Source organism: Nannobrachium achirus (genome assembly GCF_963921795.1).
Source record: "Nannobrachium achirus genome assembly, chromosome: 19".
In the NCBI taxonomy this organism is placed as follows: Eukaryota; Metazoa; Chordata; class Actinopteri; order Myctophiformes; family Myctophidae; genus Nannobrachium; species Nannobrachium achirus.
Window position 1 is genome coordinate 42,695,069 of NC_137826.1, and position 23,099 is coordinate 42,718,167.

At 44.7% G+C, this 23,099-nt stretch overlaps 1 protein-coding gene across 1 annotated transcript in view; it reads right to left on the reverse strand.

Moving 5' to 3' along the window:
• Positions 1 to 23,099, reverse strand: part of gabra1 (gamma-aminobutyric acid type A receptor subunit alpha1) — a gene marked incomplete at both ends in the record, with an annotated part of 52,132 nt that overhangs the window by 6,181 nt on the left and 22,852 nt on the right. Inside the window, 2 exon segments of the mRNA XM_080748361.1 lie at positions 18,400 to 18,552; positions 22,015 to 22,158. Coding sequence (XP_080604487.1) covers positions 18,400 to 18,552; positions 22,015 to 22,158 — 297 coding nt within the window.

Below are 23,099 nucleotides of genomic sequence, written 5' to 3' on the forward strand. Positions count from 1 at the left end.
GGCAAACAACCCACAAACCCCTCTGCCTGGGCGCACACGGCCCAAACGGCTGGAACTAAGGAACAGCTGGCTCCGTCATTAATTATAAATTATGTTGGAGGAGTCAGGACGCTTCCGTGCACGCAATGTGGGGCCCGCGTACCCCCCCCCCCCCCCCCCCACACACACACACACACACACACACACACACATAAACACACACTGATAGACTTTGCAAAGTACTGTAATGACCTACACTCTATTATGTGATCTATACGCCCGGGGGTCAATAGCGACCACAACTCAAGGGGGAGTTGTGGTTGCTCTTTGAGATACACACAGCAGTACTCTGACCTGGACAACTGACACAACTTGGGACCCACGGTTGTGTGATGTGGTCAGTTTTTAAGCCAGCTGTTAAAAGTTCTAATATTCTCAGCCATTTTAGGTCTGACCGCAAATCTGTGTCACTTTAGATTTGAACCACGTACTTTAACCATTATTTAATGCTTTAAGTATTAAAAAATAGCAGATATAACAAACTCAGCTAAGAGCTTGTAGATCTGCTATTTTTTTAATAGTGAACATTTGTGCAAGTCTTTGACTATTTTTGACCCTATTATATAAATGTCTTCAAAATCCTTCTTCCAAATCAGTGGTTCTCAAATGTTTTCATGTCAAGGACCCCCAAAATGACATGCATTTTGCCACTGACCTCCATCTCAAAATATTTAGTTCCAGGGACCACCCAGAAGCAAATATTTGGAAATATATATTCAAAGATTTAAAAAAAAAAATCTTTAAATTAAATTATTCTAGGCCTAAATGGGTTAATCACATGTACGCCTTCCTGCGGGCCGTGTTCTTGAGCATTTCCCAGAACCTTCGTACCGAATCATTTCTGGACGCTGAAAACAAAGGTCTTTTTCAGTTTTTAATTAATCTTTTACGCGGAGCCGGTCTCTGGCCGAGAGCCTGGTTCTTATGACCACAACTTATTAATATAGGACGAAAAGTCCTTTCTTGGTCCAGACAAAGAAGCCTCTTTTTATCCCACGGGCACAAAGAGTAAAGAAAAAGAAAATAGTAAGATGGTAAGATGAAAATGCACATGGACCGCAATATATACGATCCGCGAAAGCAGCTGGCCGTGAGCGATTACGTCAGCCTTCCTCTTCCTCTGTTCTGATGAAGAGCTAGCTTGCGATGAATCATGTGCGTTTCGTCCTCCCTCGCACTCTCTCTTCACACGCATTTTGGCAGAAGCGAGCACACTCCCTCCGCTACATGAGACATAATGGATTGATAACGCTCTCATTAGTCGGAGCCAAATAAATTATTCGTCATTAACCGTGATTGAGAAAGGTACCTGATGTGTTTGTTGCATATCAGAGTGACAGGCAGGCACACAGGGTGTGTGATCGTGTATTTATTTTATGCTGCTCATTATCAAGCAGGGCATGGAAGGTGTGCGATTCACAAATAAGTAGGTCAAGAATGTTACTTACTGGCATTGAAAATGGTCTATTTGGAGCTTTTCAAAACAGCTAATGGGTTCCGTTACCATTTTGTCTGGAACGCGGCGTTAGCATTCAATAATTCCCTCTTTTTCTTTTCCACTAACCCTGTCCTAAAATGTGCACATAATCACAACATGTTGTCTTATATCTCTGCTTGTGGGCCGAAACCTCCCAACTCCAAAATGTTCATTTTCGGGAAAATTAGCTCAAGAGGAGTTAGGAGGTTTTGACTGAAGGGCTTTTTACTACTTTTCATTGGTTAAATATTATTTTAACCATTCACAGACGTAAAGGGTGTTTAACACCTTCTAAGCCACGGGGAGCCCCTTAATGTTAAAACCGTACTATATCGCACATCCCCCCAGGGACTCTCAGCCACGCCGTACATTCCCGGACTTTGTCTTTAAAACCGGAATAAAAGCTTTTGATCCGAAAATCGGCGATCGTCTAACCTTCCCTAGTCACCACTCGTGCACTGATAGCTCATGCAGACCGTGCATGAAGCAGAGGTGACGTCAGCGCCTCTCCTTCTCCAAGGCTACTCCCAGCCATCCGTTTGCTGTCTGCACACTCGAGCTCCTACAGCAGCCATGCTTGGGGCTATGCTAGCGAAACTTTTCAGTTCTGTTCTTCAGTCACACATGGACTATTTGCGGGGACATTTACGTGAAAGGATCGCGCACGCGAAACGCACGGGGACATCGACGATCGGCCAAAACCCCCATTCTATCCCAACGGAAATCGAGAAAATCATGGTGAGTTACTGGCCTGGGGAAAAAAAAAAAAGAAAAAACAGCGGCGCTGTTCAAGATGGAGGGGCTGCGGGGTCATGTTTATAAACATAATATTATGTCTCAGATCACAATACAATAATAGAAATGTCACGGCTAATCTACCAACCACCATTCTATTTCGGACGTCAAGGTGTTAATAGCACATACTTATGAAAAAAAGAGAGGGCCAATCGGGTGGAGTTAGCTGGTTTGGCAGAAAGTGTGGAGTTAAGAGGTTTTGTCCCAAGCACGTTTTACTACTTTCCATTGGTTCAATATTATTTTAACCAACACTCAGATGTAAAGGGTGTTCAATAGCCCTGATGTATGCCAAAAAATCGAAAACCTCAAAAATGGAGTTAAGAGGTTTTGGCCAGACAGTGACGATATCATGTTCCCTCTGGGAAAACTGAATTTGGGAAACTTGCTTTCAGCTTTGATCTTGGAATGTCCCTGTCAGCAGGGAGTGTTGGGTGGGAGGAGTGGGACGGAGGCGCTGCATCCTCCCGCTAGGGGCTCCTCACTGGCAGGTGAGCCAGGAGTGTACGACCGCAGTGACAACATGGGGCGGCGGTGGCTCAGGGGTAGAGTGGCTGTCTTAAGCCCTTTTCAGAGTCTGCGGTGAAGAGCCTATCACCGCAAATTTTAGATGTAAAGCTATCCACCTAAAGTGAGAAAACAAGTCGAGGCCATCATAGTCAGTGAGTGACTATGATGGCCTCCAGTCACGGTGAAGTCCTATCACTGTGACTGACTGGTCTAGATCGACCAAGTAGTGAACGGGGTGATGGGCCGATCTGTCTGAAAGTAAAAACAAAAGAGATGTGTCGGGGTTCGCGGCGGATAGCTCTTCACCGCGAGTAATGACGTAATGTTGTAGTTTTATGACTTAAAAAGACTACACCGCGGTGGATAGCTTATCACCGCGGTGCCTACTATGATAGAGGCTTTAGAACACAGAGGGTTCCCGAAGGGTTCCCAGTTCGATCCCGGGCTCCCCCAGAGTTAGTGTCGAAGAGTCCCTGAGCAAAACTCTGAACCCCTAGTTGGTGCCTTGCATGGTTTCCTCTGCCATCGGTGTATGAATGTTGGTGTGTGAATGGGTAATTGTATTTGCACAATCTATGTAAAGTACCTTAGATAAAGGCACTATAGAAATGCACTTTGTTTTACACACAGAAATGTGTGTGGGAGGAACTAATTTGCATAATGACTAAGGCGAAGCAGGGGTTAAAATGAAAACCATCATCAGTTAATTTAATTTTCAGAATATAGGGACCTATTGGTTCAAGAGGTTTAACTATATGTATGCTGCCTTCTTGGCCAGGGCCCCATTTAAAAAAGAAACGAAAATCTCAATGTGGTTTTACCCTGATTAAATGAAGGCTATAAAAAACAACCCCCCAAAAAAGCACACATGTCATCCACCTCGCTCTTTCCTTTAAGCAGACAGTGTACAGTACAGCCTACTGCACGGTGCACAAGTGCCAAATTCCAGTTGTCATCTTTAGAAACGTCCCCATGTTAAACACAAGCGTCGCACCGCATGAATAAATGACTGCATTAGCGCAGGCAGGCGGGCGGGCAGGCACTGCCTCTTTGTGCATCCAGTATGATAAAACAGGGGCGTCACAAGGGGGGGTGGGGGGGGGGGGGGAGTGGGACTGAGTTACTAGGGCCCAAGGAGGGAGGGGGGGGGCTTATTATTCTATACTTTAGCTATTAAAAAATAGCAGATATACAAGTTCACGGCAAGCTTGTAGATCTGCTATTTTTGAAAAGTCATGAAAATGTGTGCAAATCTTTGAATATATGTATTTTTTAAGCAACTCAAATGTTGCTTCTGGGGGGGTCCCTGGAACTAAATATTTTGAGATGGGGTTCCGTGGCCAAATACATATCATTTTGGGGGTCCTTCACATGAAAATGTTTGAGCACCACTGACATAGAAACATATGTTTTTCAAATTCAAATATTCAAAGACATGCACAAATTTTCACGATTTTTCAAGCTTTTATATCTGCTATTTTTCAATAGTTAAAGCACAAAATGTGAGTGAATCCCTGTACCCAGGGCCCAGAGTTTGGTGCGACACCCCTGTGATAGAAGGTGAAGGAGAATGCACACACCGTGTTACACACAAGATTAGTTTAGAGTGGGGGAGCCAAGGTTCCCAGACTGGGCCCCCCCGCCGCCCACCCCCACGGGCCACTGTTTTGTGACGAGGAGGGGATCTCAGCGGGAACCCGGGGAGCCGGTATAGCCATGGGGAGAGAAACACATCAGCGCCGCGGGTCCTGCGCTGAGGAGAGCGCCGCGGGGGCGCGCGGTGAGCGGTGGGAGTAAAAGATGGTGGGAGAAATGGAGGGAGAGATGATGAACAAGCAGTATTGGAAGGTGCCGTTGCCAGCGTTGGCGGGGAGGAACGTTGTGATAAAGAGAGACGGTGTGGGCGGAGGATATGTAAGCTCGTTTGGAGAGAGAGAGAGAGAGACGGGGGCGCTGTCATGAGGGGAGTGAGGGGGGAGGATGGATGGAGGGACGGGAGGGGAGGGGAGGGGAGGGGGGGACGTCAATCTATCAGGTAATTTATTAGCCGCTAAAGCAGGTGGTTGTGGGAACGGGCCGGGGGAGGATGAAGACGAGACAAGCGAGCCTCGGATAGCGAGTTTCTTCTTCTCAAATGGTTTCTGCTGGCCAGGGCTCATATTTATTCTGCCGCGCAACCATGGCACAAGCTCAGTTGTCATGGAAACAACTCCTCCAACTTATATTTACCAGTGGAAAGGGAGAGAGAGAGAGAGAGAGAGAGAGAGAGAGAAGGGAAAAATATGCTGATGTTAAAATTTGGTATGATACAGTGTGAGAATTTCACTCAAAGTTGGTTACTTCTGTGTAGAAATCCATGCCGTTACGCCACATTGTATTGACTTGATTATGCTATAGTTCAGTCTTGTATCAAGCACCGAAAATAGCCGACCTCCAAGCTCACAACTGCGACGCGTTGTGAGCTTGGAGGTCTGCTATTTTCGACATTTCCGCCAAAAGGCCCTTTTAGAAATTTCAGCCCCTGCCTCTCTAACATTCTCTGCACATCCCTGTCCATTAGGACACATGGGGCTGGCTTTAAATGACTCCATTTGACATGTTGGGCTAATAGACTTGAGGGAGTTCGTTTGAAGGCTGTTAATGAACAAAGTCACTGACGTGGAAAGTTTCTAACTGGATTAATAGTGGTGTAACTCAATTCTTCCGAGCCCCTTCCACTCGATTTGGCCCTGTGTGCACAAGCACTGACACTTGATTTATACCATACATATCTTTTAACAAGGTTTTTGCCTGTGTGTGCAGTCTCGCTTGCGCGTGCACTGGCAGACGCTCAGAACGCGCGCACGGGGTGGGCGAAAGATGAAAAATGTCAAGATATACTAGAGAGGGATGGCACAGGAAGGCAAATTGTGTGGAGCGAACTAAATTAGAGTTTTCCAGTGACGAATGACAAGGTTAAAAGGGCTGATCTCGGGTGTGTGTGTGTGTGTGTGTGTGTGTGTGTGTGTGTGTGTGTGTGTGTGTGTGTGTGTGTGTGTGTGTGTGTGTGTGTGTGTGTGTGTGTGTGTGTGTGTGTGTGTGTGTGTGTGTGTGTGGCACAATGTGCGTGGGCACAGACGTGAGCTTGTACATCTGCTATTTTAAAATAGCGAACATTTAAATATTTACAGGGGCAAAAATACTAAAAATCACTTCATAATTGACTAAGCTATGATCAAATCAAACGGTGGCGTCTTTCTTTGCTTCCTAGATAGCCGCACATCGCCGCACCGCGCCGCGAATGTTTGAGTTATTTTTGGGTGGGCACAAAAAATAAATGGGTGGGCCTATAGGCCTAGTCAAGCCCACCCGTGGCTACGCCGCTGGACCAACGTCTAGTAGAATTTGAGAGGAATAGAGTCCTTGCAAGAGGAAAACAAGGTTTTTCAGGTTGGATTTATGGTTGGGATTAGGCATTTAGCAATCTGAGTTCCCAGAGGTTCTTTTTTTCGCCACTAGGGGGGCGAGAAGAACCTCTGGGCCAAAACTATGATATTCCTGGGCAGGAAGTTGTCCCAGGCTCAGAATCTGAGCTGGGACAATACAGGAAGTAGAGCCCTGTGCAAACCTTCAAAACATTCAGAATAGAAACCAACCAAAAACACTACAACAATATGCAGCCCATGTTTCAAGGTGAATCCTACCAGACTAGGCATTTAGAAGTTCAATGTATGAGTTGGGGTTAGAATTATGCCTATCATTCACTTGGGTGAAGTTGGGTCATACTGCCCTGAATAATATTAATTCATTCACTGAATCTGCAAATGGGTGACTGACCTCTGGTTGGAGACCTGCAGCGAGTCGACAGTTGGGTACAGAGCAGTTTTATTTCTATTGCTGAGCCCAATCATGGAATGATTTTAAGAGTTCTTTATAAGTAAAACCTTGGAACTCACTGACAATTATTCTGTCCTTGTTTTTCTGTCTCGTTCCCCTTTTCTTCTTTTGTCTTGATATGACCTTGGTGGGGCGTTGAGGGAAATAAATAACATGTCGGATACAGTATAATGTACCGTTGTTTCCTATTGAGATTGACATTTCCTGGGGCAAGCTGCCCAGATCACACGTTTTTGTCTTAGTCTTTTGGGATTGGCCTTAGTCTTTTAGTCTCCGTCTTTTAGGCTTAGTCTTTTGGGCTAAACATAACCACATAACTCTGAACAAGTCATTGTCTTCTACTGCCTGTTACTTGGTCAAACTAAACCATACATAAAAGATGTATTTGGATTCAATTTCATTGCAGTTACATACCAGTGTTATTTTTTTTTACAGCCATTAGTCTTAAGCCCTTTTGCACACAGGCGCGTTTAACCGCACGGATAAAACGGACAATATAATTTTTTTAAAAGAAAACAATGATTCTCTATGACCTCATGCACACCGGCTCCGAATTAGCCGTGCGACGAGTGGCTGCCGCCGTGCGTTTTTTTCTCGATCGAACCCAGTTCGATTCGTGCGTCTTGTCGCATGCGGTAAAAAACTCATCACTCCTTTTATGACTCCTTTTTGGATCCGCAGCGGCGATTCCGCACAGCCTTGCACACCAAATCCAATGCGTTTTATTCATGCCGCAAACGCAAAAAACGCAACTGTCCTGTGTGCAAAGGGCTTAAGACTTAGATTTAGTCTTAGTCTTTTGAATAACATAAATAATAGTCTTAGTCTTCTGAAATTGTTTTAGTCTAGTCTAGTCTTATCGACAACATATCAAAATATTGTACTCTTTTAGTCTTAGTCTTAGTCGACAAAATGAACAGTAGTCCTCACAAGTATATTAAACACTAAAATAGTGTTTGTGGGTTACTACTGTACCAATGCTGCTATAGGCAAGCAGAACAAATGGCCTGGATTCTGAGCGAAAGGACACATTTAACCAAACATGGTACGTTCGTCTCGTATCTTTAGATCTATCTGAAACACTGCGTTGTGGCCTCTAGAAATGACATTGCGCTCACCTCAGCGCTACTCCAACAGCAGCACACAAACTTACTGCCACTTTATGATCGACCACAGCTGTCTTAGAAGAAACCTATTGGGCACCATCAGCATCTAAAGCAGCAGGGGTCTTCAACAGGGTGTCCGGGACCCCTAGGGGGTCCTCAGAGTTACTGCAGGGGGGGCCTCCAAATCTTTGTGTGATAGAAACTTTTTTCTCCTTTTTTATATTAACCACTTGAACCCTCGCATCCATATTCTGAGAACAAAAAACAAAAAAAACAGAGGCTGGTTGTGTCTCGGCCAATCACTGCCAACCCTACCGTTCCCTCAGCGATGGGATCCCTTCTGCTGTCTGCACTCATGCACTGCCAGAGAGGGAGGCAGTGCCAAAGCACGCCTCAAATGTTTTCAGATACGTATTTTAGTGGACTGTTTAAGTTTAAAACTGAGTAATTAAGACGGGACTTTCAACTAAAAAAAAATAAAAAAATCTATCGTTAATTATAGCTCTGCATACTTTTAATTTCAACTGGTTTTCAAGTTCATAAGTCAGAGTTGCTCGGATGGGTCTGAAACCGTGCCCAAATTTGGAGCTGACTGACTAATTATAAAAGCTGCTAGTTCTGTCTACAGTAAAGTTCTTTACGGGTCCACGAAAATACTATACCCAACACCAACCGCATACCCAAGACCCGTCCGGGTCCATGTTTCATCAAGGTCTCTCGGGCCCGGGTCGGTTCAAATTATTTTACCTTGCTTGGATCCCGGGTCTGTTTATAATTATGTGTATAATTATTAGGGGTGTGTATCCATCCCTTACAAGGCGATTTGATACGTATCCGATACATGGGCTACGATTCGGGAAAAAGATCAGACTAAGTACAGAGTGAAAGGTCAAGTTTATTAAGTATTGACAGTTCAAGTGGTTAAATATATGAAAACACAAATTGACATGAATCCAAAATACACTGATGATTGTGCTGTCAAACGATGGAACTATACGGAATCTAAGTTTGATGGGGTCCCCGCTTCTAAGTTGAAGACCCCTGATCTAAAGTGTTATTCCACACAAAAGCAACCAAAACGTTCATCAACACCACGGATTGTTTGAGTAAGGTTGCAGCACAGGCTAGGAGGACTGCACGTCTCTCTCTCTCACCCTCAGTATAGATTTATTTTTTATAGTTGAGGTCAACCGCAAATGAGTTATTATGGCGAGATTTATTGACGGCTCCCACTGGCATTGTGCATTTCGTACCGCTCGTTGATGAAAAGGTGTGTGTGTGTGTGTGTGTGTGTGTGTGTGTGTGTGTGTGTGTGTGTGTGTGTGTGTGTGTGTGTGTGTGTGTGTGTGTGTGTGTGTGTGTGTGTGTGTGTGTGTGTGTGTGTGTGTGTGTGTGTGTGTGTGTGTGCGTGCGTGCGTGCGTGTGTGCGCGCGCAAAACCGTCAATCAGTCTCTGACAATCACAGCACAGAGTGAGGCTGTCCTTGCTGTCCATCTATCATGTTTCACCCTGTAGGCTAGTGATTCATTCATATCAATATCGAAAGCCTCATCTATCTCTCTCTCTCTCTCCTTCTGCCAACGGCAAACATTGAAGCACATTACTTCCAATATCACCACCTCACTCTGCACCCGGTACGAGAGGAGACGTGGATTGACATTGTCGACAGCGGGAAGAATAGTTACTGTGACTGTGTCTGTGCCGCTGAGAGTGTCGTGCTTCTGTTGGCGGGCACGCACGCAACACTCACAAGTATACGTATGCACAGTTGCACACCCACACACACCCTTTTTGCTAGCGGCTGTGCTGACCTTGATGTCATCGTGCAATTGTAAACACACGGGCACCCACGTGGAGTTGAATATGTGCACATGCATGCAAAACATGAATACTGTATAGCATAATCGTCCTTGTCGGGTGGAAACCATGAATGTCCAAAACCGTTCCGTTTTGTATTTATCATTTGAAAAATGATTTAAAATTGTGAAAATAGCCGATCTACAAGCACACAACGCCTTGCGGCGCAAGGCGTTGTGTGCTTGTAGATCTGCTATTTTCACTGGTCTTGTGCGACAGTCTGGTCTGGCCAGACAGAGACCATATACACACACGCACACGCGCACGCACACCAACACACAGGATGCTATTCCTTAATTAGCAGACGCACCAAACCACATCCAGGGTAGAGACAACAAATAACCCAGCCGACTGCTTTTAAGAAGAGAGCAGAGTGAAATGTAATGTTTTGATCACCGCCCTGACAGCTCAGGGTAAGAGAGAGAGAGAGAGAGAGCGAGAGAGCACAAAGTAAAAGGCTTATGCAAGTACACAATAAAATCCTAGGCGTTAATTTAACTGAGAGTGTGTACACAATGTTAACAAATGGATCCTTACAGGTCCATTTGATCACGTTGTGTAGACTCTTTTTTACTGTGTAGAGTAGACTCTAGTTTACTCTGTATGAAGGACTACAATATTAGCACCCTATTTTAATTTGGGATGCCGAAAAATTATATAACTTTACCAACCGCTGTGTTTTTTAAATTGCCTATCCATCTACGGGGCATGCCCGCTGGTTAGGATATCATATTGGGGTCTGTGCTCCGCAGAGGTATAATGTAATTCATACCGTGTATTTCTTGTGCCGCATTTGATCATCTTAATGGGATTTCTGTGTCAGATTTGGACCATGTGGATATATGTTGGCGATGCACAAAGTAGGTCGCGTGTGTGCATAGCATGAACAAGCTCACATTTCAGGAGGTGGAAGTTTATCACGGGCGCCAGTTGGGCTCTTGAGGAGAGGGAGGTGGAACACTATACGAAATAAATCCCATTTTTGAGGCTAAATGAAGAAGCGCGCCCAAGCAGAAAAGTGGTATTTGCAGGGGTAATGAAGTTGAAACCTCATACCACACGTGTTGTTGTGTGATCTAAATGTAGTATGACACACAATTCTTCTTTTTTGGGGGGGCTATATTGTCTGGCTGTCTGTCTGGATCTGATTTCTCAAACCGCTGGACCAACCAGCGCCAGATGTCTTGTGCACACTGTCTGTCAGTATAAGCCAATAGTAATTCACATGTTTTATATTATTATAAATTTTTTAATCTTTTTTTTTTTTTGGGGGGGGGGGGGGGCTTTTTCTGCCTTTATTGATAGGGGATAGCGGAGATAGACAGGAAACAGGGAGAGAGAAATGGGGGTGACACGCAGCAAAGGTCGCCGGAACGGGATTCAAACCCACGACGCACTGTCTGACTGCAAATAGCCTATTATGTGGTATATAGGCCTGGACCGCTAGGCCAGCGGGCACCCTGTAAGTCACATGTTTTATATTATTTTGAAATAATATTTTAGTGTCCAACTGCAATGGCTTTTTGTGCTACCTTTATTGTGGCATCTGCTAGTAAAACAGAGGCTGGTTGTGTCTCGGCCAATCACTGCCAACCCTACCGTTCCCTCAGCGATGGGATCCCTTCTGCTGTCTGCACTCATGCACTGCCAGAGAGGGAGGCAGTGCCAAAGCACGCCTCAAATGTTTTCAGATACGTATTTTAGTGGACTGTTTAAAGGTGATACACCATGCATTTAAAAAGTATTTATGTCATATTGTTTATGTCCCAAAAACGTTTTTCAAAAGGTTTGAGGCTAAATTACCACTCCTGAATAGAGAGCCTCTCTCATTTTTGAATGGCATTTCAGCTGCAGTACCACCTCTGGCCTGAACTTTTTGAAAAAAAAAAGTTTTTTTGAAAAAAGATTTTTTTTTTTAAAGTTTTTTTTTTTTTTTTTATGATGACGTCACAATCGGCAGATGACGTCACAATCGGCAGCAAATCTGGACAGCCTGTTTTGAGAACCCGTGGGATACTTTTAACCTTCGCCTTCTCAAAACCAGAGAAAGACACAAACGGTCAGAAAAGGGACTTTGTGAGGATAGAAGGTAATAGTGGGACCCCAAAAAAAGGTTTTAAAATAGGAAAAGTGAAATTTCATGGTGTATCACCTTTAAGATTAAAACTGAGTAATTAAGATGGGACTTTAAACAACAAAAATATATATAATCTATTGTTAATTATAGCTCCACATACTTTTCATTTCAGCTGGTTTTCAAGTTCATAACGGAAGTCAGAGGTGCTCGGATGGGGCTGAAACCTTGCCCAAATTTGGAGCTGACTGACTGTAATTATAAGTCTACAGTAAAGTTCTTTACGGGTCCACGAAAATACTATACCCAACACCAACCGCATACCCAAGACCCGTCCGGGTCCATGTTTTATCAAGATCTCTCGGTTTCCGGGTCGAGTTCAAATTATTTTACCTTGCTTGGATCCCGGGTCTGTTTATAATTATGTGTATAATTATGTGTGTGGATCCGAGAGGACCCATACTGATTAGAAGAGAACAGCATGAAGTGCAGCGCGATGATCATAGGCTGACCCAGGCTCGGATTACTGCAGCGTAAAACAAGGCAGAAAAACGGTAAGATACGCATGCATGCCAGCTGTCAGTTCAACCACTCGGGAGAAGGCATCAAACTATATCTCCATGGAATCAAAGGTGCACGCAAATGCAATTTAATTAGTCATCATCTCTTATTGTAGGCTGCTACCAATCAAATCATGCATAACGTATAAAAATAGACGCCCGCCGATGTCCCTCTGTCCATATTTGGGCAAGACTAACGGCATCGTCCGTATGATTTCAAAGATCCATGTGGGTGCTGCATCGGTTTTGGACCCTGTCTTGTTTTATTGTTTTTCTGAACCACCAGACAAGCGATCCACATTTCCTTTTTGTATCTTTCTCCACACCTTTGTACGCCTGAAAACATCCATTATACAAGTTGTTTGGATCAGCATTCAAAAATCTCTGACAGATACAGTATATCAAAGCTTGCTATTTTTTCCCCCAAGAGATTTTTTTCTTCTGTTCTGTTCTGCAGCACATCCTTCTTTGAGATGTTTTTGTTTATAATGTCAAAGACCGTAAATGCCAAAAAACATTACCGTCAGGTTGTACAGCATGCTTCAGCGATATTAAGTGGCAAAGACAAATAACAGGCAACCTCACAAGTGCAGAGAGCATTACTGCAGTGAGCAGCAGTTGTTTTTGACCTTACTTAAACTTGCAATTTCATGTGCAGCACTCCCCCCCCCCCCCCCCCCCCCCCTGGGTTTGCATAACCGTGGTTGCTATTCAGTCCGTGCGTTAGCATTGGATAGGCCTTCAGATCTGAGAAGATCACAGGGCTAATTGGCACTCGAGAGATCTGCTGCCACCCTTCTTTTTTCCAGAGGTTCAAGAAAATGTTCTCTCAGCAGCATACAGGGGTGTCACAAGGGGTGGGGGGAGTGGGACTGAGTTACTAGGGCCCAAGGTGGAGGGGCCTTCATTATTTTTATACATTAGCTACTGAAAAATAGCTATACAAGCTCCGCTGCGAGATTGTAGATCTGCTATTTTTGAAAGTTGTGAAAATGTTGTGCAAATCTTTGAATATATGTATTTTTAAGCGAACATTTGTAACTCAAATCTTGCTTCTGGGGGATCCCTGCTGGAACTAAATATTTTGAGATGGGGGGGGGGGGGGGGGGGGTCCGTGGCCAAATACATATCATTTTGGGGGTCCTTCACATGAAAAGGTTTTGAGCACCACTAGCCTCGAAAACCCAGGCTTCTTTGGGCGATCGGAAGAAAAAGAAGCCTGGGCGATCGCGCTATGATCACTGTTGGAGGAAGTGTAGAAGTGTAGAATTTCCCTAACCAATCAGAGTGCAGAGAACGTCGCACCGAATGTGTTGACGTCATGACGCAGCAGCGTTCTCTGCGCTGAGCAGAGGAGCAGAGGGGGGTGGGGGGGAGGAGAACACATGCTATTGATCGGAGACTTGCGGAGAGACTCGCCGCGTCCGCCCATCTGCCTACACTAAACTGTCCGCGTTAGGTTAGAGTGGAGCACCACTGACATAAAAACATAGGTTTTTCAAAAAACCTTAGAAGGATTTGAAACATTCAAAGACTTGCGTGAGTGCCGCGCTGTGAGCTTGTATATCTGCTATTTTTCAATAGTTAAAGTTAAAGCACAAAATAACGTGTAATGATGCGTTCCCAGTCTAAATGGGTTAAACCCCCTCCCCCTATGAAGAACATTCATGGGGGGCCCAGCACAGTGAATCCTTGTACCCAGGGCCCAGAATTTGGTGTGACACCCCTGTGCAGCATGTATATTATTACTAAGATTACTGCCATATAGTGCTCTAGGCCCGTGTTTCTCAGCTCTGCTACTGTAGCTATGAGCTTCTAAGTTCTAAATTAGTCCCTGATAACGTGTCTAGAATTAAAACCAGTAGAGGTTGCCAGTACGAACAACCCTTAGCTAGGCGCTTGGAAGAGATCTCTCTTGATGAGGATACACAGAGGATTGAAAAATCACATCCAATGGTTGAAAAGAAAAAGTGTATTATGCAGGCTTTTCTTTAATCATATGCTGTACTGAATGGCTGGATCTAACGACACTGTGGTTTCCATGGACTTCACCCTGCAAAGCCAAATGACGTCATGATAACGTCCTCCGGTGACTCTGGTGACGTTCAGAACTAGGCCAGATCACAGCCCATACGGGAATGATCTTGACGTCATTACCAGGACGTCATATGGACTTTATTTGTTTGACAGGATTATTTTTGAGCGGTGCAAACCGCTCCTATAAGTGGCTGTGCGTGTGTCTGTAGCCTTTTTCCTCAGCGTTTTGCCATAGTAAAATGTGTGTACGTAGCATCATGTTTGTCTAGTGATGTCATATGTTGTATGTCTGTAGCCTTTTTCCTCAGCGTTTTGCCATAACAAAACGTGTGTGTGTAGCATAGCCTGTACATCCTAGACTTAAATCCTAGTCTAAAGATGTTTTGCAAGCACGACCACCACTCACTTAACATTGGGTGTGATTTTTATTGTTTGTAATGTTAGTTGAAATATGAGCATGTAAGGTTATATTCTGGGACATATCTGACTAGTTATGATATTTATCTGGCCTCGATCGGACCCTCTCTGATTAATCCAGGACGTCCGTTTTCGTGAGCATGGATTTATGTTGGTTGAAATCAGGTGATATTCTAGGCCAGATCTGACTAGTCATGGTTTGACTTGATCTGGCCCCGATCGAGACGTCACAGATAGGTCCAGGTCCTGACGGTGCTTGCTGGGCAGTCATCTATGGCATACTGGATTTAGGCAAGCAGCTCTATCTGACTGCCACTGACATTATGACATTTACAGTTAATTCAGAAAATGCTAAACATTATGTGAAAAAAATGTACTGTACTGCATTGAGGTATACTTTCTTTTTGCCTACCGGCAGCGTGCACAAGAAATGTGGCACTGATCGGTCCAGCAGTTTTTGAGATTAGCCCCCCCCCCCACACACACACACACACGCATGCGCGCGCGCACGCACGCGCGCGCACACACACACACACACACACACACACACGCACACGTACACACACACACACGCCAGACTCACGGACAGATCAGTTTCCAGACAGCCCGCCTCCTACAGAGTCGCAACGTAAAAAAAAGAAGAACAAAAAAAAAACTCTGGGTCCAAAAGACCATGTAGAGCTGAGATCCAGAGGCGTCAATTGAGTATGGCAGGGTATGGCAGCTGCCATACCTTGGCTACAGGGAGGAAAAAAGAAAATGTACTTAAAATAAATTCATCATGCCTGTTGCTAAGGTATGGCAACATGACTGGTGTCTTGCGCGCGTGCAAGACACCAGTCATGTTGCCATACCTTAGCTTTTGCTGAACTGACGCCACTGATGAGATCCAGTCCATTTATTACATCACTACACAAATGTACACTGACAGCCTATATTCATGCAATACTGTAGCCAGAGCACCAAACCCACAAGTACAAGAAGACCTTGGGAACTTGCATGCATGACATAACGACTCGACTGCACATATTCCAGAGGAGACTCTCGCTAAATCACACAAAGCTTTGTCTCGGCCCGGTAATGAGAGGATTAAAGCGGCAGTATAGACCCTTCCATGTCATGTACGTCTTTTTAATGAATCATTCACGCCGGCGTTGGCTGCCGTAGCCCCTTCGATCATCTCCTGCCTCCGATCATGCATACTAATCACATCAATGACCTACCTAGCTAGCTGTGTGTGTGCGCGTGCACATGAACATTTTCATGCCTGTGTGCTTTCAATGCGCATCTGCATACTGTATCCATACGCATGTCTATGCGTGCCCGCTCGTGTGCTAACACATGCACGCGCATATAATGCGTGTTTGTGTGTGCAGCATTGCCATGCCTTGGCTTTGCCATGTGCGTGTGATCATGCAGTATACCTGTGGTACATACTGTACTGTGTGTGTTTGTCTGTGCATGCACATGTGTGTGTACTGTACATGCGCGTGCCGTGCGTTCACGTGTGTGTGTGTGTGCGTGCGCGCTCGCACGTTCCCCTTGCATGCAGAACCAAAGTTGATGGCATAAGGGACACACATGCCCTAGATAATGGTTTCAATGGAATCTAGGCCATCCTCACTTCCCCTCTACACGTGAGCAGCACCACAGGTAGCCCACTACCATATGCACACGCCCGCTTTTTGGCTGTGTTACGTAACACCTCGGTGTAACAGACACAAATTAACGCATGCACGCGCGCACACACACACACACACACACACACACACACACACACACACACACACACACACACACACACACACACACACACACACACACACACACACACACACAGAGCGACGGTATGTACACATACAGTATACAGCTTTGCAATTCCATAAATAGTACAGCGCATGCTGAGATACATGCACAAAATGTTACATGATTGTGTGCATGCTTATGCTTACACCCATAAACACTCTCTCTCTCTCTGCCACACACTCTCTCTCACCATTAGCTTGAGGCGAGAATGAAATACTTGAAATCGTCCTAAACACACACACACACACACACACACACACACACACACACACACACACACACACACACACACACACGTACAGTACGAGCACACACTGCAGGGAACCGGGCAGAGAAAACTTGCAGGAGAATGAGGAAAAATCGTGTGCCACAGCTAAGACGGTCACGTATTATGTTCCTGGGAAAGCTCTTTAAGTACTCAGATAGGGGGAGACACTAACGACAGAGTCAGAGACAGAGACAGAGTGGAGGGAGAGGGAGTGCAGTTTGAGGAGACGGACGGACAGACAGACAGACGGACAGAGGGGGAGAGATGGATAGTGGGAGCAGGATGAGGAGAGAGACATACAGAAAGTGAGACAGGGAGAGAGAGAGAGAGAGAGAGAGAGAGAGATGAGGTAACTCAAGGACATGGAGCCAACTGCTATGCTGCTGGGGAGCATGCTGCAGACAAGCGAGAGAGTGTTAGTTTTGGGCTGTGTTATGTAAGACCTCACTGTGAAAGACCGATAAACGCACACACTCGCACACATTATACACAGTAGGCATATATATTCACCCATAGACACACACACACACATACACAATGCATGCGTAGAGTGAGCGCGCATACGCAGGTACATTAAAGACATGCGTGCACACAGATTCAGAGCAAGTTAAATCTCCATTCCTACTAAGCTACGTGCTTCAGATTCCACTGCAGCCAGACCAGCCACAGCTCATTAGAGAATTTATGTTCATCTCACTGCAGAGACAGCTCCAGAATAGAATAGAATAGAATAGAATAGAATAGAATAGGCCTACAGAACATGACATGCTACAGTCTGGGGGATATGTATACGCAACAATGGAGACACAAGTCTTATATATTATTGATTGATTGAATGGTTGATTGATAGCCAAGTTGAGATAAGATGTTCAACACTTTAGTTTCAATCAGATTCTTATGGGGAAACATGTGGGTCCCTGACACAAATCAGGCTGCAGCTGCTCACTGAGTATTTGTTAAAGTTGCTTAGTCCATCACTGTGTTACCTTGCGAGATTTACTACTAGCAATAGCTAGTAGAAGATTGGCAGGGGTCGACTCACGATCTTGAATCTTGAGTTTGTGACGTGCGTGTTCTATTTTTTAGTTTGTTCCGTTTCGTTTTTCTCTCCACCTCATTTCGCATTATTTGTGCTATGCTAAGCACTCGCTGGCGCGAACCTGCGATAAATCGGTTAGTTCGAAGCGCTTTATGCGCGAAGTAAGCCATTTACCATGAGAGGGAGAGTAAGCTATTTACCATGAGAGGGAGTGGGTTGTTAGCTGATTTACCACTGTTTCAGGGTTGTGGCTCGAGGCGAAGCCGAGTGCCACAACCTCGAATGGTAATGGTACCTCGAATGGTAAATTGCTTTTCTACCACTTCTACCATATAAATGAATGAAAACACAGTTGTAACTTGCAAGGTTATTTAGTTATACAACTGCAACACAACAGTGGGCGGGGTCCATGAGCCAACTCAAGGTTGTTGACTGATTTACCACTGTTTTAAGCCAATCAGAATCCAGTATCTGAACATGTGACCACAGAAAGTGGTAAAAATGCGAGTTTGCGTCGACTATAGACCGGAGGACTCACCGAACACAGTCCTGGCGGGAACGGACTCTCTGTTGAGCCAGAAGGAGACCTGGGAGAGGATGACGGTCATGATGCAGGGCAGGTAGGTCTGGATCACAAAGTAGCCGATCTTCCTCTTCAGGTGGAAGTGGGTGGTCATCACCACGTATTCTCCTGTGGGACGGCACACAGCGGAGAGACAGTTAGCACGAGTTAGCAGGCATAGTGACTAAAGCAGGGGTCTTCAACAGGGGGTCCGGGAGCCCTAGGGGGTCCTCAGAGTTACAACAGGGGGGCCGCCAAATATTTGTGTGGTAGGTATCGTTCTTTTAATTGAACAACTTGAACCCTCACATCCCTATATTCTGAGGAAAAATAGCAGATCTACAAGCTCTCAACGCCTCGCAGCGCGAGGCGTTGAGAGCTTGTAGATCGGCTATTTTTGGCAAATAACTTTGGTGTAGAGGTCAAAAAAGAGCAGACCATGTACGGAGTGAAAGGTCAAATTTACTAAATGGTCAACGATTTAAGCGGTTAAATGTCTGAAAAATGCATTAACACAAATCCAACTTAGATGGCAGTGCTGTCAAACAAGTCGATGAAAATCTGCAACACATTTCTATACAATACGTAGAAGGGGTCCCTGCTTTATCTCCCTCCCAGCTAAGGGGTCCTTGGCCTGAAAACGTTGAAGACCCCTGGACTAAACGCTGGTGTCAACTCGTACAGTAAATCCCAGGGAAAGCTATTCGACCCAGCGCACTCCAATGCAAGTTTAACAGCGGTACGCTGACATTCTAGGCATTGTTATCGCCTGCGCCGAATTTAAAGCCCTATTAGTAACAAAAAACAAAGAACTATATGGATATACTGTATGGTGGCTTATCTATCTCAGTGGCGTACCGGCAGTTCACCTCCGGAGTGTACTTTAAATGGCGCTATTGGGCTGCGCTGTCAAACCATAATAACACAGGGAAGATGGGACATCTATCTGTCCCTGGTCTGGAGTGCTTTTGCCTGAAGGTTTATGGTTTTTCAGGCCGCCTTTTTATTGCAACAAAGATTTATCGGTGTTGTTATGAGAGCCATTCATCAACTAACTCGATAACCCAAGCCTAACCCAATTCATCAATGCATTCAGAGCCACTTATAGAGAGGAGGGGGAGGGGGAGGGGGGAGGGGGGGGCTAGAGGGAGGGAGAGACAGTGGGGAAGTAGTAGTTGTAACATCAATAGAAATTAATTAGGTTGTAATAAATAGGCAGCGTTTATGTTTGAGGCCAGCTGCAAACGCCCGGGAATCAATGCACTCTTAGTTGATGGGGACGCAAAATTAATTAAATTTGTTTTGATAAATCAATTGAGGCACTGAATCAGCTTATGGAATTGCACTTGCTATGTACTGGCACTTGGGAGCATGTTGCCAATAAAAAAGCATTGTATTTGTACATGCGTGCGTGTGTGTGCATGTGCATGCGTGTGGACTATGGAGGGCAATTTCAAATATTCCATTGCTTAAACTAACTTGAGCTAATGGCTAATGACTAGGGGTGTAACGATACATTTTAACAGCGATACGATACGCATCACGATACATGGTTGACGATACGATACATGGACGATATTGGTTCATTCATGGCGATACGATACGATTCAATGATTTAAAATCGATAGAGTAACTATTTAGCAAAGCAATTTAATCTGCGTGAAACGTGTATAGTGCATGTTTTATGGAAAATCTATTATTATGGATATAAATAAGTAAACACTGTGATTCTCTAGCAAATAAATGGACATGATATTTCAACACATATGGACAAACCCGCACCTTGACATGAACACAGAGATTACACACACATTTATCGATAGAACCAGAGTAGCTACATATGGAATGGAAAAGTAATTAAACCCCTCTTTTCTCATTTTCCTTATTAAAATTGCTAAATACAAGGCACAAATTCCTAGTTTCCATACAATGAATTATTTACACTGCAAAACGATTCGATACCGATTATCGGCATTTTAAACGATACTGATACGATTAAAAGCCAAAACGGTACGATATATGCTTTTGCATATCCATATAGTAGATCATTGCAAATTAAAATCTATTTTTCGATTCAGTTACTATATCGTTACACCCCTACTAATGACGATGGGCCACCCATTTTTCTGCTGTCACAAATTCTCGCAATGTTTTTTCCTGGTATCAATAGACCAAGAGTGCATGCTGGAGAGGAAAAATGACAACTGAATAGTGGCCAGTAGGGACGATGATGAATCTGGGAGTATGGTCGCTGGTTAGTAAAGCTGTAAGGTGGCCTTTGACAACGCAGAAGAGACGGACGTGACGCAGCTGTCCAAAAGTACAGCCGGAGTAAAGCCACAGCTAGCATGACTAAATGAGCTGTTAGTGGCTTTGTGTTTGTGCAGCAGCGATATGCTGGAGGCTGTCAACTGAGAGAGGACCACGGCTCTATCCCAATGTCCTACTCACTTTTTGGGCTTCAAGTGCACAGGCTGAAATTAGCAAGTGTGTTCAGAAAGCTACAACAAGTGTGGCTTGTGGACATCGATGTGAGCACCCTGATCAAGAGATTGATTTCCCGACTGCCACCATTAACAAATTCTCCACCAGGTATTCATTAATTAATTAATCCGCCACTGCCAGCTTTTTCAGTGTTTTTACTGTATTTGGCGCCGGCAACAGGAACGCACCCTGTGGCCAAGATGTAAACACAAAAGCAATAGTCTTTTCTTTCATCCAGAAAATATATTTTTTTTATCTGCAGTCCTCCGTTCTTTAGTTAAAAAAAACATTTGACAAAAAAAAAACGCATCTGGGAAAAGAATCTGAGATAAACCGATTTTTCTAAATTTCTAAAAACATGGGAGACAGGTGGAGCGTAAACTTTTTTGAATAACGTCATTTCCTGTTGCATTCTGGGGTTTGTAGTCCTGGGAACACTCCCGGGTGCGGGAGAGTGTCATCAAGTGTAAACCACAGAAAAAGTCGTCCGTGGCGGTAAATGCGTTTTTAAAACCAGTAGCTACATCAGTGTTATTGAAAAAGTGTCCTAACGGTTAGGTTATGAACTGAAACCATAGACTGTATAAAAGATATGGACAAAGCGAGGCCATTGGTTTCTATGCAGCGCAAATGACACAATATGGGTCCTTGGCATGGGTGTTGCCATCATAGATTGAAATGCAAACAGAGGAGGCTATTGGCTGCCAACGGTCACGTGCAACCGCAGTGATACATGGAAGAATGTGGTCGGAGCCTCCCGAAATACAGCACAGAAGAACACAGCCGGCTGGTATCAGTTTAGTTGGCCACGCCCCCTGCAACTTTATCATACATTTTAACATAAATGGGACCTTATTTTCACAAAACGCATATCATCGTGATTGAAAGGCAATTTTTAACTAGCGATAGGAACCATAAAGTATTCATGAAAATGTTAATTAAGGATAGAACACGAAAGGGGAAAATTAATGGGATCCAATGGAGAACAATTCTTTTTGCAACCGGCCAGGGGGAAAACAACGCAACTAGCGGCCAATCATAGGAAGTTTTAGTTCCGTATTGGGCTCATTTTAAATCGGCGGAACTCTCCCCCTGACTGAAACCTACCTGTGCTGGACTGGACCACTCCTGAGTCCACGTGCTGCCCCATGAGATCATACTGGTTGAGTCTGGAGCCGTCCTCGGCCACCACCACAGACTGGGCAGCACCTCTGGTCCACACGTAGACAACCTCTGCCCGGGTGTAGGCGTCTGTCCGGCGTAGAGAAAACAAAGAAAGAATCTGGTTATTGTACAATTATTGCACTCAGGAGTAGTGTAGTGTGCAAACAAACTCTCTCGTGTCACCTTGTCTTTTTCTTTTTGTCTTTGTCTGTCATTGTTTGCCTGGCTCCAGTCCATAGACCCGCCCACTCTCTGAGCGGACTGGTTCTCTTGGTTTGGTTTTGTCATATGACGCTAAAGTTTCTCTGGTTTAGGCAGAACCAAGCCAATGAGAGTCGGAGCCTCGGAGGAGGGGGTGGGTCTATAACTTTTGAAAATCCACAGAAACAGTGGAGGGAAGGGGGAGCTCAGCCAAAGCTCTTAATTGCTCCCTTTGAACTTCAAAGGGGGTTGTGCCTTACCTCGTTAGCATCAAAGACAACGACCTGTTTGATGCCTGTCATAGAGGGGAGGGGGTAATGTTTTTGTGTTCACACAAGTCAAACACAACCCCTCCCACCAGATCTCTTGTGATTGGGAATTTCAAATGTAAAATCCCCTCCCCTTTGAAATCTCTTGTCAATGGGACAATGTCAGACTCAAGCTCAGCACAGTCTGAAATTGTATCTCTTATCATGAGTCCCCTCATCTCATTTCATTTAATCATTCTTTTGTGTTCTCCATTCATCTCATCTCAATTTCATCAATTTTTACTCCAATTTGTTCACATCTTGTTTAATCTCATCTCACCTCATGTCATGGTTTACTCCTGGTGTCTTCAACAGGGGGTCCGGGACCCCTAGGGGGTCCTCAGAGTTACCACAGGGGGGGCCGCCAAATCTTTGTGTGATATGATCATGTTCTTTACATTAACCATTTGAACCCTAGCATCCCTATTCTGAATGGAACATTAGCCAAAAAATAGCAGATCTACAAGCTTACAACGCCTCGTGCTGCGAGGCGTTGTAAGCTTGTAGATCGGCTATTTT